The sequence below is a fragment of the Ursus arctos genome, unplaced genomic scaffold, assembly GCF_023065955.2.
Source record: "Ursus arctos isolate Adak ecotype North America unplaced genomic scaffold, UrsArc2.0 scaffold_2, whole genome shotgun sequence".
NCBI classification, from domain to species: Eukaryota; Metazoa; Chordata; class Mammalia; order Carnivora; family Ursidae; genus Ursus; species Ursus arctos.
The window spans coordinates 90,799,627-90,817,624 of record NW_026622874.1 but is presented as its reverse complement, the minus strand read 5'-3'; the positions used below and the strand labels follow the sequence as shown (position 1 = coordinate 90,817,624).

The window sequence follows — 17,998 nt, the reverse complement described above, 5'->3', positions numbered from 1 at the left end:
ACACCCAGCTACAGATTTTGAAGTATTTTTGCGGTTTCTGTGGCGTGCCATCCTTCGCTCATTCCTGGGTATCTTGCAAATCCAGAATCTGTTTATCCTTACCACCTCCCAGGCTACTCTTACCTGGATTTTGCAGCCTGGAAGGTGGTCTGGGAGGCAGGAAATACGTCTGATTCTGTATGTTCCATTATACAGAGATGGGGCCAGACGCCAGGCTCTGAGCTGACCGCTCCCTTCCCCAAGCCCGCCCGTCCAGCTGCCTGGCACGGGCCATCGCCGGGCCCCCCTGAGAGTACCAGGCCAACCACCGAGGCACTGGGGCACCGGGCACTGGGCACCTTTCACCCCCTCGGCTCTGCGGGGACTTGGAAATGACCGGGAGGGCTGCTTTCAGGTCAGCCTGTGGGCAAGGTGCGACACCCACGGACGTGTGGTTTGGTACCCTGCCTGAGGGTCATCAAGACACAGCAGGAATTCAGTATCAACTCCTAAGGGGCAGGAGCCATGTCTGTTCCCTTTGTGCACTCTGTTTCTATGGACTGTGAGCCGCTGTCTCTCTTTGAACTGACCACCCTTACTCTCCTTCCCGTGCTCATCTTCCTCCATCGAGCACTGGATGTCTGGGAGCGATGGGTGTATCAGTCAGCGCCTACCCCTTAGTGCTTCAAAACTGCAGTGTCTGTCTCTCCAGAATATTCTGCCCATCTTCTCCATAGCAGGCAATGAACCAGGCTCAGGGATTTTTTTTTTTTCTTGAGGCGGAGTCTACCTCCCTAGACCTTAAAAACCAAGGAAAGAATGCTGATTTTCATATTTAATGATTGTGTTCATCTTGTCTGTCCAGTGTGAAACCTTGAGGGCATCGGGCACAGGAGAGGTGAATCGTAAGCCAGGCAAGGACAGAGATCCGGGTAGGCCAGGCCGGGGAGGAGATTCCCAGGTGGGTCCTGCAGGAAGGGTCTGGGGTGCGTGAAAACTCTGGAAGCCCGGCTCATGGTGATGGGGCGTATTCGATGGGAGCTCGAGGCAGCCAGGCCAACTGGGTCTTTCCATGAGTCAGTACGTTGCATTTCCACGAGGCTCTCAAATGATCCTTATGGGTATCTTAGCCGGGGACCCACAGCTAGATGTGGTGTGGATTTTTTTGACAGGTGTAGAGATGACAAAACAGGAACGGTGTGCTCAGGGTGACACGTCCCCTGAGTGTGTGACAGGGCACTTCTCATTTTTGAAATCCGCCCCTCCCTGACTTACCGCATGGTCACCTTGACCCATGAAGGGGCAGGAGGGGGGCTCCCCATTCCTCCGAGGCTCCCACATTTCCCACTTCACCCCCGGGGGGAGGAGTTGCCTGAAGAGACGTGACTCACACCTGAGTCTGGATTGCATCATGACCCCATTGCCTGTGGGTGGAGAAGACGGCCCTGGTCCCCTGCAATCTGGTCTTTCGCTTCTTATTTCCAAGCCAGAAGCTGTTAAAAACAAAGGACCAAAGACACCAGCCCCAGGGAGGAGCGCGGGGAAGGGGTGGGTGTGTTCACGTGGCTGGGCCGCTGAGTAATAGCATCTTCCACCCTGCCAGGCTCGGGATGGTTGAGGGGGCTCGGAGGGACCTTCCGGGAGCCCTCCTCCCTCGGATCACCACGCAGCAAATGAGATGATTCCTGCCGACTGCCCGGGAGCCTGTCAATAGCCATTCTAATCTCCCTGGCAGCCCCCAGAAGTGAATTTACAGCGACGTGGTAAAAATGAGGCTCCATGATCAATGGGTCCCTGGAGAGTCTCCTCCAGGAGACACAAATGTATATTGTAACAAAACTTTATTTTCTCCCGAAAATTGCCTGCATGATTAATATGGCCCGACACAGCCCAAGCTGTTCCGCATAAAAAAACAAGCTGTTTTTCTAGCTCCTTCTTCTGTGCTGTCCCCCTCTCACTCCATTCTTTCATCTGGTTTCCTTTGTTTTCTCCTCTCACGTGCACGCTCTATATTGTTCACTCTCACGCAAGGAGGGGGAGAATGTATGGAGATGCCCTAGCTCGCTCTTCCATCCCCTTGGCTTCCGCTCGGTATTTCCAACCAGGCTCAGCCAAAGCATAGAAGCCAATTCATCGGTGCTCCCGGAACGGTGCGCAGTGCTCCCATGACTGAGCCCTGCAGAGCACGTTCCCAGGGTATTAAACCACCTCTCACAGCACCAGGAGCTCTACAGCCCCTTGCCCAGCCTGGGTGGAAAAGAACTCTTCTCTTTCCCTCCGTTTTTCAGGGCTGGGGGAGTCGCTATGAGGGAGGACCTTGGAGGCAGGCAGTCCCATCTTCTGCCCCCACCCCAAGGAGATTCTAGGAAGAGTCGGGGTGTGTCAGGCAGCACACGCCTATGTAGGCGGAAGACCCGCTTCCTTGCTTATGAGTATTTACACGTGTATTTTATGTCCTAGAATGCGGGCTCCACCCGAGCAGGGTCTCCAGTAGATGTCTCCTTTTGGGTTCCCCCGGAAGCAGACCCTGAGACAAAGATTTGAGTGCATCGGTTCATTTGGAAGGTGGAGAGAACACCGCTAGGGGTGTGGGGAAGTGGGACTTGGAAGGGACGGCATCCCCCCAAAGGATGTGGGTGACGGAGCCTAATCCCACTAGGGGACTCTGGGAGCCAGTGTAAACCACCCCTCAGCGTCCACCTGCTCCAGGGGTGAGAGAGCTGGGGTATTGATGCTTCAGTTCCTGGTGGATGGGGGCAGGGACATTGCTTAGGGGGGAACCAAGTAGGCTCCAGGCAAAGAGATGCGGGCGCCCAGAGTGGAAGGTCAGGCAGGTGGGCACCCAAGTGGGACCAGGTAAATTTGGGAGAATCGGGGCTGGATCCCTTAACAATCTCCTTCTTAGGTTTTAGCCAGGAGGGGCCAGGAGGGAATCAGTGATTCACACCTTGGGAGGACATGTCCATGCGTCCGTCCCCAGTGCCTTCCTCCTTCCTCTGACTCCACTCCCCCGACTCTCGTCCCCCAGGTGCAAGGAGCTGAAGTACGCCAAGGAGCTGCCCCAGATCTCCATCATATTTATCTTCGTGAACGAGGCCCTGTCGGTGATCCTGCGGTCAGTCCACAGCGCTGTCAACCACACGCCAACACACCTGCTGAAGGAGATCATCCTGGTGGACGACAACAGTGATGAAGGTAAGGGGCGGCCCCACTGTTTTTGAGAAGAAAGCGTGCGTGCACATTGGCGGTGGGGGGGGTTGGGGGGGATGCCACTCGCATTGTGACGGGAGCCCACGTGTCTTTGTCTCCTGTCCCTGGGGCATGCCTGCAGGGTGGGAGGTGTTCTGAGGAAGACATCTGGGCGAGCACTGGTTCCTTAGACCGCAAGTCCTAGAGGGCCCTTAAGAATAAATGGCCACACATCTAGGCTCATTTTCCCTCTCCGTATGACCTCAGGTAGATGACACCGAAGGGCTAAATTCCTCCACGCCCCCCCGCCCCCCACCCTGTTGCCATTGTCCTGTGATGGGAACTGTTCATCTTGTATCTGAAGTCCCCTCTTGGCCGCTGTGCCCAAAATGACCGTGGGTAGAAATGAGCAGTCTTTCGGGGTTCAGTTCTGTTAGGAATGATGGCTCAAGGAAAAAAATCTCAAGCAAGCAAGTGTTGGGCAGCAGTAACAGAAGTCCTCTGAGATCCTTGGAGCAAGTCCGGGGAAGGCCTGGTGTCGAGGTGGGGGTGCTGGGGGGATTGGTCTTGCTAATTGTGCCTTGGTGTTGGCTCTCAGCCTCCAGAATTCACAGGGCTCACTGCAGGGAGAAAGCCCCACAAGCTGATGGCATCAAAGAAGGCCAGCCAGGGTGCGTGCTTCGGGCCACGGAGGCTTATCTTCTGAGCCATGGAAGCATTAGGGACAGGCTAACCCTCTTGCTCTCAGTAGAGAGCTGAGTAGAGAAGGATTTACCCCGTGTGTGCCCCCGGGTCAGGAGAGGGTGAAGAAGCAGCAGGACCATGCCACGGGTCCTGGGTGAAACCTGATTGCCTTGGGAAGCTCTGGGCTGAGCCTGTCATGTGTCAGTGGCCCACGTGCTGAAGCCGGCCTGCCCCTTCTGAACTGGCTGACCATTACACTGAGGGCTCCAGGGCACCTGGACCCAGCAGTATGCCGGTCAGGGTGCCCCCTGCGCTAGGGCCTCCAGATTCTGAGGATGGATGGGTCATTTGCTGTACTTTTCACATCCTTATTTTTCTCTTTTTACCTTTGGCCATTTCATTATCTGTCGATCCTTCTAAAACTGACGTTGATAGTCTCCTTGTGAGAAGGTGGTTCATCCCGTTCTCTGAAGCCTCGAAGTTGTCTGGTCAAGTCTGTTTCCCTGACGTGGCTCCCAGAGACCTCCTTGCAGCCTCTCTGTGGGCCCACCATGAGCCTCTTGCTTCAGCAGAGGGAACCCCCGATCCTGTGCCCTCCATTTGCAGGCCAGAGTCCACCCACTTGTTTCCCTGGTGTCCCCTATGTGTCACCTTCTCAGAGAGTCCTTCGCTGCCATCCTAAGGCCCTGGCTCTGTGCTGTCTCAGCTTCTGAAGCACGTAGCAGGTGGTACCTCTGTGTCCGGTACAACTGGCCTCACGGTGCTGGGCAGGACTTGGTTTCCTGGAGCCTGGCTGGTAGCCGACCCTCAGTGAGCCTCACCCAGCTTAGGAGTGAGTGATGAACAAGAGGGCTGGCAAGGGGCCAGTGGGGGCTCACGGCCGGGGCTGGAGGCAGGGCAGAGAGGAGCTGGCAAATCCAGCGAAGAGGGCCGAGCCGGTGGTCTCTTCTGGACTGAATTGGGGTGAGGACTCACTGCCAGTGGGGTCCCTCCCCTGAGGAAATTCTGGCAGAGCTCAGCCAGGGAGGAAGAAACAGAAGTCCAAGCCAGTCTCGACCATTACACAATCTGTGGTGGTCTGTGGTGGGGGTCTTTGTTGGGGCTCCCCCAGAAGCAGACCCTGAGACAAAAGATGTGAGTGTGTTAGTTGACCTGCAAGGGGGAGAGAACACGTCTTGGAGCATGGAGAAAGTAGGGCCAGGAAGGGAAGGCATCCCCCAAAGGGTGTGGTGTGCGGATTGCCCCTGTGGGCGACAGAGCTTAATCCTACCAGGGGCATTCCGGGGGAATGGAGGGAGCGTAAAGCCCACCCCTCCTCTGAGTCAGTCTGCTCCAGGGGGGAGGGAACCGAGGTATTTACGCACCTTCAGCTTTCCCACTGAGTTAAGTACCATTCTGGTGGTTCACATTGCAGGTGGACATGAAGCTGTTTAGTGGGTGAGAAAAAGGGCAGGACAGGTATTTGGTCCAGTCTGACCACAAAGTTAATTCCCATTCATCCTCCTCTGTCCCCACACCCCCATCCCCACTCCCCCCACCAAATACCCAGTGGACTGTCTTAATAGGGTTTCCCTCTTTTCCTTCCTTGGCTCTAGCCTCTATATTTTCTCCAGGCCAGAAGTGCCTTGCTTTTAACTGGAAGAGGAACTTAACGATTTTTTTCTCTGTTGAGAGTCTCTTTGTGACTCGTATTATCGAGTTTCGTAAATGTTCTGTATACACTTGAAAAGACCCCCACACACTGTAATCATGGTGAATTCCTGCTAGACATCAATTTTGTGTATTTAGATAGACTCTGAGTTTATTTTCTTAAGTCTTTTTGATGATGGTGTTTTAAAATCTCCTCCTACAATGACTATTCCTTCCCGCGTTCCAAATAATGTTTGATTTCTGTACCTTGTTGTCAGTTTCTTTGGCAGCTATAGATTTGTATCTGTGTGGCTTCATTATTAGTGGTGGTTGTCACCATTATGTAATGCTCCCTTTATCTTAAAAGCATATTTTTTTCTCTTGCCTTGAATTTTGTTCATCTAACATTAATATTGTTATCCCTGCTTCCCTTCTATTCGAGTGTGATTAAACCATTTTTTTCCAGCCTTACCATAGTTCCTGATCTCAAAAGTAATGCATGCTTTTTTGTAGGAAAATTGAATGTATCAAAAAGGACTTGTAATTGGAAAATACAATTACTGCACAGACTAACTGAAGGCAAGAGCTCATTCCCCCACGTTCTGCCCTTCTTTTTTAATGCATATGTTACTAGTTAAGATCCTGTCATAAAAGCTAGTTAATGTTCTTCTTGTTTCCCCCCTGAACTGTGAAACATAACATTCATCTTTTTATTTAAAGAAAGATCTGGGGCACCCGGTGGTTCAGTGAGTTGAGCATCTGACTCTTGGTTTCGGCTCAGGTCATGATCTCATGGGTTGTGGGATCAAACCCCATGTCCAGCTCTGCACTTCGCAGGGAGTCGGCTTGAAAGATTCTCTCCCTATGCCCCTCCCCTTCCTGTCTCTCTCTCAAATAAATGAATGAACCTAAATAAATAAATAAAAAAGATCTGCAAACATTGTTTTCATGAGGGTAGAGTGGTCCATTCTCCAGGCTGGTCAAGACTGGCTCAGGTGGGAACTATAATCCCTCACCTCTATGTTATCACATACATGAAAGAAAAAGGAGGCTTTTTCAAAAAAAAAAAAAAAGAGAGAGAGAAAGAGAGAGGAAAGGAAAAAGCAAAGCAAAGAAAGGAGGGAGGGAGGGAAGAAGGAAGAAAGGAGGGAAGGAAGGAAGGAAAAGAAAGAAAGAAAGAAAGAAAGAAAGAAAGAGAAAGAAAGAAAGAAAGAAAGAAAGAAAGAAAGAAAGAAAGAAAGAAAGAAAGAAAAAGAAAGAAGGAGAAAGAAAGAAAAAAAGGAAGAAAAGAGAGGGAAAAAAGAGAGAAAAGAAAGAAAGAAGAAAGAAAAGAAAAAACGAATGAACCGCGGCTCACGGAATGCGTGAATAAATGTGAATAAAATCCAGATGACTGTGGATCTGTGCACACAGGCAAGTCAGAGTCTTTCCCTTGTTAGTTGTTTTTTTAAGTGATTTCTTTCATTGAGCTTCAGTGTTAGCTTTGGCCTCAGTTAAGTCCAAGTAAGATGCAATGCTTTGTGCTTGCATACATTAACCTGAAATCACTCGGGCAAGCTTTGCCAGCGATCACGGCTCACCCAATCCAGAGGGCACTTCCCTGCTCCCATCCGGCCACGTCTGACATTGCTGGCGGCTTCCCTCCTGGCACTTTTCTCCTCCTGAGGCCCCAGCACCACTGTCTTCTCTACCTTGACTCCCTGCTTCCAATGCGATCACTCATGCTTCTCACCATCAGGACCCAGTGGGCACTTTCTCCCCTGTGCACGTTCTGAACGATCTCCAAATCCATCCTTCCGGCACAGGGCAACTCAGCCTCTCCCTGAGCCCCAAACCTGTGTCCTCTGTGTCCTCAATGGCCCAGGGTCCCTCTGAACCGTACTCTCGATCTGTCCAATGACTGACTAAGCATTCTCCTCTCGGCCTTGGAAACCTGCTTCTTGTTCTTTATCTCCTGTGTCAGCGAAGGGCTTTACCTCTTCTCTGTGTTCTCATCACCAAAGACTGGAAGGCTTTTTATTCTCTCTCTGCTCCATTTCTCAGCATCCCCTTCGTTCTGCATGAGCGTGTTCCTGCCTGGCTATATCCTGAGCCACTGGCCTTTGGGTACTCAGCGTTCTTTGCCTTGATCTTTACTTGAGGGGTCGAGGGGGAGGGGATTCAGGTGCGTGGAATTACGTCGATCATAATTCTCAACACACCCCATCATGGTCATCCTTTACCATTTTCCCATACTTTTAATCGAGATATAATTTGCATAACAGAATATATCATTATAAAGTGTATACCGTTCAGTGGCTTTCAGTATATCCACAATGTTCTGCAACTATAACCACAACTACTACCTAATTCCAGAATATTTCCATCCCCCCAAAGAGATCCTGAACTTGTTAGTCATCTCTCCCAGTTCCTCGGGCAACCACCAGGATACTTTCTGTCTATGAATTTGCCTTTTCTGGACATTTGAGATCAGTGAAATCTACAGCATGTGGCCTTTTGTGTCTGGCCTCTTTCACTTAACGTAAAGTTTTCCAGGTTCATCTATGTTGTAGCATAAATCATTCCTTCCTTCCTTTTAGTGGCTCAGTAATACTCTGTTGTGTGGATCTAACACATTTTATTTACCCATTCATCAGTTGATGAATATCTGGGTTGTTCCTGCTTTTTTGTTATTGGGAATAGTACCACTGTGAACATTTGTGATAAGTTGTTGTGTGGACATGTTTTCAGTTCTCTTGGATGTATACCTAGGAGTAAAAAGCCAAGTCATGTGATAAATCCATGGTTCATTTTTTGAGACGCCATCAGACTGTTTTCCACAACCACACTGTTCTTCACAGTGGCTGCACCATTCCGGCCATCAGTGTACGAATGTTCCAATTTCTCTGCATGCTCAACAACATTTGTTATTTTCCTTTTTTTAAAAAAAAAAATTATGGCCACCTTAGTGTGTGTTAGGTGATAGCTTGTGGTTTTATTTACATTTCCCTGATGACTCATTATTTTGAGCATCTTTTCTTGTGCTCATTTGCCATTAGTCTATCTTATTTGGAGAAATGTCTATTTAAACCTTTTGCCCATTTCTAAAATGGGTTGTCTTTTTAGTGTTGAAGTGTAATTGCTTATGTCTCCTGGGTACATGCTCTTATCAAATATATTCTGTAAGTATTTTTTGCAAATGTATTTGCAGATATTGTCTTCCATGCTGTGGGTTGTCTTTTTGTGTTCTTGATAGTGTCCTTTGATGCACAAACATTTTTAATTTTCATGAAGTCCAGTCTGTTTATTTTTCCTTTGAGTGTTGGAGCTTTTGGTGTCATATCTGAGAAACCGTTGCCTCAGCCAAGGTCACAAAGACTTACATCTATATGCTTTTCTAAGCGTCCTATAGTTTTAGCTCTTAAATGTAGCTTTATATCCATTGTGAGTTGTTTGTATATGGTTTGAGGTAGGGGTCCGAATTAATTTCTTTTTCTATGAGGTTATTCAGTTGTCCCAGTACCGTTTGTTGAAGAGACTGTTTTTTCCCCATCAAATGGTCATGGCGTCCTTGTCAAAAATAAATTGCCTTGTAAATGTGAGCATTTATTTTTGGACTTTATATCCTGTGTCATTGATCTATGTATCTATCCTGGTGCTAGTACTGCCCCGTCTTGAAAACTCTTCCTTTGTAATAAGTTTTAAAATCAGGAAGTGAGTCTTCCAAACTTCTTTTTCAAGATTATTTTGTCCATTCTGGGTCCCCCATGTTGACATATGAATTTTAGGACTGGTTTGTCCATTTCTGCAAAAAGGCAGTTGGAATTTTGTCAGCTTTTGCATTGAAGCTATAGGTCAGTGTCATCTTAGCAATATTAACACTGCCAATCCATGACATCGAGTGTCTTTCTGTTTATGTAGATCTTCTTTAATCTCTCTCAGCCATGTTTTGTAGTTTTCAATGTACAAGACTTGCCTTCTTCGGTTAAATTTATTCCTAAATAAAATAAAATTTATTATATTATTTTTGATGCTGTTGTAAGTGAACTGTTTTCTTAATTTCATTTTTGGACTACTCGTTGCTCATGTATGGAAATGCAACTGGTTTTTGTATGTCAAGCTTGTGTTCTTTGATGCTACTAAACTTGTTTATTAGCTCTGTGTGTGTGTGTGTGTGTGTGTGTGTGTGTGTGTGTTCTTCAGAGCTTTCTATCTAGAATGTCATGTCATCTTCAAATAGTGACAATTTTATTCTAACTTTCCAATCTGGATGCCTTTTATTTATTTTTCTTGCTTAGTTTTCCCGGGTCCTTGATTTTTAGAAATGTACTTTTTACCAAATGCCTGATATTCCATCATGTCTAGAACAAGAGCTTTGACCCAATTGTTTACAAAAGGCTCTTTGGGAGATGACAGCGATGTCACGAGTGAGCTCAGGGAAACACAGGACTCACCCCAGTGGGGATATCTCGCGGGTTATTGTGTGGACCAGTGCTGGGTATAAGGCGACAATCTGGACAGAAGGAATGGCTGCTTTGTGTTTTCTGCCTGTGACCTCATCAAGGTGCATTGCCTACTCTTAGGAGGAGGTCGAAGCAGAACGTGTCTGAGTTTTGGAATGAATGTCCTCAGCTGATCCAGGCAGCAGTCATGGAAAGAGAGAGCACAACTTCTGTCAGCCTGTGGCCAGAATATCCAATTATAGGGAAGAATGGGGACAATCTATCCTCATTCAGACATCATTTCACTCATCTGAGCAGCAAAGATGACAAAGATTAATAAGAGTCCATGTTGGTGAGGCTACAGAGAGAAGAGACTCTCATATACTTCTCACGGGACAGAACCACGTATCTGGAGAACAATTTATCAATTCATATTAAAAGTTCTTGTTTCATTCAGACAACCTATCCTCCGTTTAAAAATGAGGTACATTTGCAGGAGAGGGAGTAATGGCAGCTCTCCATGTATCTGCCTCAAGTCCCACTGCTCTGCTGTGGACAGTTGGCCACAAAGGCTGTATGTCATTGTCACCTGGAATCCCTCCTCCCCATCCTCCTGGGGACCTCCTTTGCCCCCTCCCCTATGCTAAACTCCACCCTTTTCTCTTTTCTTGGTTTCTGTGCTTATTTTGACGAAACACAACAGCTAGAAGCTTCATTAAGAAAGATCTCAAGGAAGATAAACTCTTTCGAGATCATCCATGTCTGAAAAAAGCTTTATCCTAATTTTCTATGTGATTGATGGCCTGGTTGAGATAGATACCACCTTCTTTCAGAATTTTGATGCTTTTGCTTCGTTATCTTTTTTCGGTGTTTTTTTAAAATAACAAAGGCATTCCGATTACTGATCCTTTGTGTGTTTTTTCCTTTCCGGAAGCTGGTGGAATCTTCATTTTGTCCCCAGAGTTTTGGAATTCACAATGGTGAGCCTTGGTGTGGGTCAGTTTTCATCCATTGGGCTGGACATTGAGTGGCTTCAATCTGGAATCGAATGTCTATCAGTTTTTGGAAAATTTCTTGGAATATTTCATTGATAATTCCTCCCCATTTTTCTCGGTTCTCTATTTCAGAGTCTCCCATTCTTCCATCTTTTCCCCCATTTTCCCATTATTTAGCCTCTTGGGCGGACCCTTTAATTTTCTTATCTTTGCTCTGCCGCCTTATCTTTCCTTATATTTTTGCTCTGCTTTGTTTGCTGTCTTCAATTTTATCTTCCTTCCCTTCTATTCAGTTTTTTATCTCTGCTATCATGATTTTACTTCCAAGGGCTCATTTTTATTCTCTGAGAGTTCCTTTTTATAGCATATTGTTCTTATTTAATAGAAGCAATATGTTTTCTTATCCCCTGGAGGATATTAATAATATTTTGTCTTTTGTTTTGTTTTTCGATTTTTCTCCCTGCATGGGCTGTTTCCACACATTGCTTTTTTGCTCTTTGCTGTTTTGTTTCTGTCTCCCACATCAGAGGCGTCCCCCCTCGTGATCACGGCTGGTGTTGACAGCAGAGCGATCGATCGCGTGGGCTGGAGCATAGGGTGGGGCCTGGGGTCTAGCGATCGGTTACCTTTCAAATGGCCTTCCCTCTGGTCATCATTTCTGTTTCCCCGATTTACCCCCAGTTCAAGGGGGTAAGTTCGAGGATTCTTTGTCCCTCGAGATATAAATGGAGTTGGTTCTCAGTGTTTCCCATGATTAGTTTGGGGTCACCTGCCACAGGGCTGTCTGTGAGCTTTCTACATATTTCCAGCTTCCCCAATATTGTGCTCTGTGTCTCTTGTGTTTTCTCTGACCTTGCAATAGACTTATGTATGGGTCTATTTTATTTCATTTTTTTTTAATCCCTTTACTATAGTTTTCAGTGGCTTTGAGTAGGGAAGTGTGTCCGATTCGTGAGTTAAATTCATCTTCTTGTCCTGAAAATTCCATATTAATTTTTAAGAACTTTTAATACAAATTAACAAATCGCTCTCCAGGTATGTGGTTCTGTCTCATGGGAAGGATACGAGAGAGTCTTTTTCTCTGCATCCTCCCCAACACTGATTCTCATTTATCTTTTTCATCTTTACCGTTCTGATGAGTGAAGAGTGACATTCTTTTAAATCCATTTTTTTTTAATCCTAGTGATCATGGGAACTTTTTCATATTTTTCTGTCTTTATTTTTGTAGAGATTTGCCAATTGATGACCCCATATTCTCTTTCTCCCGGAGTATTTATCTTCACCTTACTGATTTGTAAGAACTTTGTATATATATTAAATAAACTCCTTGCACATTCATCTTACAGGTATTTCTCCCAACTTGTGCTTTTGACTTTAATAAATTTTACATTTTTGTACAGTCAAATCCATTAGTCTTTTTTTCCTCAGTGATGTCCCAAGAAAGTTATTGATCATCCCTAGATGGCACAAATATTCATACATATTTTCTTACAGGTAAATCTTTTTTTTCCCCCCAAATCAATTCCAAACGGGTTAAACATCTTTGTGTCCGGGTATAAGAGTTTCAGCACAGAGACCCTTGTCTCAAAGTATGCTTATCTCCATTTCTTTAATAATCTATCTGTATTTAACCACTGATTTGACATTTCCTATTTTCATATGCTAAAATAGTCTAGATTTGGAAACATGGTGGCTGAATCACATGAGGACTGATTGGTTTTGGAGGAAGGTGAAGAGGAGGGAGGAGTCATAGAGGGGTCTGGGCTCTGGTGACAGGGTGGGTATTAGCGCCACTCATTAAGAAGGGAAATGACAGGGGCGCCTGGGTGGCTCAGCCCTTAAGCGTCTGCCTTTGGCTCAGGTCATGATCCAAGGGTCCTGGGATGGAGCCCCACATCAGGCTCCCTGCTCGGTGGGAAGCCTGCTTCTCCCTTTCACACTCCCCTTGCTTGTGTTCCCTCTCTCACTGTCTGTCTCAGTCAAATAAATAAATAAAATCTTAAAAAAAAAAAAGAAGAAGGGGAATATGACAGAAGTAGCAAGTGTGGGAAGGGACTGCGTTCACTTTTTTGGCTATGCCAGGTCCAAATTCCTGTGGAAGTTTAGTGTGCCTTCAAAACTCAGATGAGGGGTAACTGCAGCCATCAAAATAGTATTAATGGCTTGAAATAATATTAGACTAAAATGATATTAAAATAACAATAGAGACCTCTTTATTTCTGCTACCATAATCCTTAATACATTTTTAAATAGATCGTATCAAAAGTTTTCAACTACTTTTTAAAAACCTCCCTCATTACCGTCTTTGTTATTAGACAATAGCATGTGGGGGAAAAAGTAGAATCAAATCCTGTGTGGTGTTGGCCAGGGCCCTTACCTTTTCCAATCTCGAGTACTTGGGGATAATAGTGACTTTCATGCAGGGTTTAAATTGTGAGGGTCAGAGGTAATACTTGCAAAAGCCCACGGTACAAGTCCTGGCAGTATAATAAAAGATGTTCTCATTGAGTGTGCTCACAGTATTGTTTGGTTTGCTAGCTCCAGATCACTCTTTAACGCTCTACTTCTGTGTCACCTCCCCTGGGGAGCCCTCCCGGATTTCCCAGCTGTGGCAGAATTGGAGGCCCTTCACCTCTGCTCCCCGGGCACCAGTGTGGAGTTTGGCACAGCACTTGGCCTGCGGCTTTGCCTTTGTGTACTTGCCCATCTTTGGACTGGAAGCCCCTTTAGGGCAAGAACCGTAACTCCTTCTTGCTGCGTTCCCAGCGCCCCACACACTGCTGAGTTACAGTGATTGCTGACTGTGTTCATTTAAATTGCATGTGGGCAAAGACTTTTTTTTTCCTACTTCATCCCGGGAGTTTTTGTACTTGGTCTCGTTGTACATATTTGGGCTTCAATGCTATAGTCCTTTTGGTTGAGTTCTCAAAAAGCACCAAACTCCAGTAATCAGCATTTGCATCTCTTGGTGATCAGGACAGCTGTGTACCTGGTCACTGATACTTCCCTGAGGGGCCAAGCACACCCAACCAGGCTCTGACACATTCAGAGGCTGAGAGCAGAGTGGCTCGAGTTAGAAGACTTCTTTAAGTTGGAGGTCATACCCTCTGGCCTTCCAAAAGGGATTTTGGAGACGACACCTCGGCATTGTTTGCTTTTCTTCTTGGCTTATAATTGCAGGGATGGGAGAAGTCCTGTGTTTCTGGAAGATAACATTTTTCTGGTGTTGTCGAGGCTCCGAGTCAAATAGCCAGGAGACACCTTGTTATCACACAGCTCCGTGCTGGCCCAGGCTTCCCTATTGGAACATCACCTGCTTTTCCCACAGCTGTCGAGAGCCTTCCTAATCAGAGACAATACTTGTTTTTGTCCCCAGCCAGATCTCTGCAGCGTGACAGCGTTTGCTCTGTGGGTCTGTAATCACAACTGGGGTGTGTATTTACATTTCTCCTTGTGTATTTTTAGGCCGTGAGGAAGAAAGATTAAGAAAGAGAGTGTATACCTTACCCAGGCGACCGTGGGAGAACCCGTGTGAAAGCATCATAGGCTAACATCATAGGCTTTGAAACACAATAATGAAAAAAAAGGCAATAATGACAACAAAAACACCTTGCTATTTTGAAATAATTTTCAATTCATATGAAGTTGCAAAAATGGGCAGAAGTCTAAGGTGCCTTCTGTCAGTTCCTCCCACTGGCTACCATCTTGCAAAACTCTAGTCCATGATCATGACCCAGACATGGACTTTGGTACCATCCACAGACCTTGCTCTGATTTGCATGCATGTGTGTGTGTGTGTGTGTGTGTGTGTGTGTGTGTGTGTTGTGTGTGGAGGTGATTCTGTTCACTTTTTAGCCCATGCGTAGATTCCTGTAACCAACACAATTAAGATACAGAACCGTGCCAGCCCACCAAAGCTCCCCCGTGCTCTCCTTCAATACCCACACCCCACTCCCACCCCAATCCCTGACCCCTGACAACCACTGATCTGTTCTCCGTCCTATAATTTTGTTATTTCCAGAATGTTCTCCAAATTGAACCGTACAGTATCTCAGCTTTGTGGTTGGCTTTTTACACTCAGCATGGGTCCCTTGAGATCAGTCCAAGTTACTGAGTTCATTCCTTTTGATTTCTGCACAGAGTTTCGTGATGTGGCTTCGTCATACTTTGTTTCCCTCTTGGCCTGTGAAAGACATTTGGGTTGTTTCATTGGGGTTTTTACCAGTAAAGTTGCTATCAACATTTGTATACAGACATTCGTGTGAGAATACGCGTTCATCTCTGCGGGATACATGGCCAAGGATCCAGTTGCAGGGTCTTATGATACATACATGTCCATTCATTCCAGTTGTGTGATATCCCCTCTTTACAAAGTCCAATTAACTTTTAATCCTCCAACCCAGCCTCCAGTGGAAGATAAGTTTCCGTTTTAACCTTGGTGACTGTGACTATGGCACCAAAGGCAATGCTTGCATTCTACAAGAACCAGGAGTTATCCAGAATGCTTGTTGAAAGTTTTGCCCCATAGTCAGACTTTGGGTTCCCACTGATGGGAACCAACAAGAATGCTGGAGGGTCTGACCCAACCCAGGGACGAGAGTGAGGCTGGGCCAGGGGAGAGTCAGACCCAGGCATTCAAAAGTGTTTGTGAATGACAAGCCACCTCCTCTCTGGGCCACCTGGAGGGGAATACGGCTCAGGAGATGGCTCAAAGTTGTGTTATAATCCCAGCTTCTGCCATTGGAGAGGGACAGGCCCGCCTCTCTAAGGGAATCCTAGGGAAGGAAAATGGTGCTTTAGTAAGGGTCAGATGCCCTTCCTTGGACCCGCCAACAGTGTCTAGGAGGGCAGGGAACAGAACCACCACACCACAGTAACCATGGGGAAAGCTCCAGAAAGGGAGGGGGCTGGGTAGATAAGCACACTGTGGACAACATCTCACAGGGATTCATACCTAGGGTTCCTAGAAGTTGGGGAAATAAATGAGGACTTTGTGGTACTTGAGTTGGCCCATGAGAGAGATTTGGGACATAGGGAAGTGGAAGGAAGCAACAGTAGGAAGAAGTATCCAAATAGAGGCAGGGAAGCTTGGGGCACACAGAAGGAAGTGTGCAGATGGGATTTGATGTGTGAGAATTGATGGGTGGACTGGATTCCAGAGAGAGTCTCAGTCAGGTATGGAGAGCCTTACTGAGCCACAGGATTAAGGATGGATAGCGTGAACAGGCGAGTCTTCGACATCCTCCAACAATGCTGTGCAGCGTCCAAGCAAGAGGGATGCCCAGGCTGCTAGAACAGCCCAGCCGGGATGGGGATCAGGAAGCATGGAGGTGGGACAGATGGAGTGGTGGAGCAAGGAAGCCTGGGGGATGGTTGAAATAGTGGTCAGGAAGGCCACCCAAGGCCATTTTCCCCTTTGTTCCTCAAAGACCAGTGTTCGAGATTTGACCTTATTTTATTGGGAAAATAAATGAGCTGGGTGCTTGACATGAGCGTCTATAGATCACTTTAGCTGCAAGCTCTGGTCGGCTTGCCCTTTGGCCTCAGGCTGTGCTACGGGGTCTGGAAAGGCCTGTGACTGAGACCAGCACCCGACCTAGAGCGAACCCTTGACTTGCTCTTGCCCTTAGGGCAAGATGGCTGCCTTCAGAGTCTTCAGGGGTGGGTCCTGACTGATCTCACCCATTTCCTGCTTTTCTTAAACACAAGGGAGGACAGTCAGCTGCTTGGCCTCAAGGGGGTCTACTAGGAAATCCCCCCTTTGCAGGACATCCGGGAACACTGGGAGGGGGCCGGTACAAAGGCAGAGTGGATGTCCTGTGGCAGCTCAAGACCAGGCGTGTCTCTGCCTCCCCAGGTGCCCCCGGGCCCGAAGTAAGTGCACCCAGGTGCGCCTGGCCCCGGGGCACCCTTCCCTCTGTCCATTTTCATTCTCTTTCCACATCAGAACACTCCAGCCCCATGCAGCCGGTGTGCCCTTGTGCGGTGGGCATTCCAGCTCCCCTGTGTTCTGGTGCTCAGAGCCTGGGATTCTGGCAGATGGTCTCCTGGGTCAGCGGAGACAGTAGGTTCCGTGGGTCTTTGGGGCCCTAACACAAGCTGCTCTTTACAGAACGCTTTCCTGCTATGTAAGGCTCCGACGTGGGCCATTTGTTGTGAGCACGCACCAGCCTCCTCCTCGCGCCTAGGATCCATGCTGCCCTTGACTTTGGAGCATTCAGGGCTCTGAATAGAGTCCCCAAAGGCTAGAGAAGGGTGGGCTGGCCCGAGGCCTTGGTCTCATTATTCCATTCCTGGCTGCCACCAGCATCGAAAGAGAACTCGAGGCGACCCAGTGCCAAGATGTGACCCGGTTCTCTCCAGGGCTTCACGTCTCTTGGGTTCTGTTTTGCTCTCTCCACCCCTGCGCTTAATGACTATGACTTTTGCTATTTCAAGGAAAAATTTTGCCGGCTTTGGAGCATTCAGAATCAATATCTCAGTAAATAAGAAACATAATGAAAGAAAAACACACTCCAGCCTGTAGACAAATTTTATCGCTTAAATTCACATGTTATTATTAGAATCAGCTGCAAATACCAGTCTTGCGACTGCCTTTTGATGGGGCAGGATCAGGGAATGCTCTTTTAATTTGGGGCAGCCACTTGGAAGCACCCCCTATGGGCTTTATGATGTTTCCCTGTTGCTTTGGGCTACTTGTAGGTTTTGTTTTTGTTTTTTTTTAAAGGTGAAATTTAAATGGAGGAAGCAGAGGAGAGGAATTTCTTAACAAAGGACTTGAAAGCAGGGATGGCTTTCCTTTTCAAAGCGCCTCTCATGAATGCACAACTCTGTGTGATATATTTAGTTTAACACTTTGGTATATTTTGTGCGTTACATCTCTTCTCTTGCTTCTTTTCCTCTTTTGCTTTCTTTGGTCCTTCCTTTGATCTCGCTATGGAATAGCCTTTAAAACGCTTTCACACACAGCAAAAACATCTCTTTTTAATCTCCCCCATTCTTCCTGAAGTTTTCTGCTCCCGCCTCTTTTTTTTTTTTTTTTTTTGCTCCCATAGTCAGAAAATGCATTATTTAAGTCACAAAGCGGAGAGCTGCTCGGAG

The 17,998-nt window shown here is 47.0% G+C and overlaps 1 protein-coding gene across 3 annotated transcripts in view; it reads left to right on the top strand.

Annotated features, from left to right (window-relative positions):
- The window catches only part of GALNT17 (polypeptide N-acetylgalactosaminyltransferase 17), a 434,553-nt gene that overhangs the window by 193,115 nt on the left and 223,440 nt on the right, over positions 1–17,998 (top strand). For all 3 annotated transcript variants that reach the window (XM_026515942.4, XM_044390214.3, XM_026515943.4), the window contains exon 3: positions 3,008–3,174. In XM_026515942.4, the coding sequence (XP_026371727.1) occupies positions 3,008–3,174 (167 nt within the window). The remainder of the gene's footprint in view (positions 1–3,007; positions 3,175–17,998) is intronic.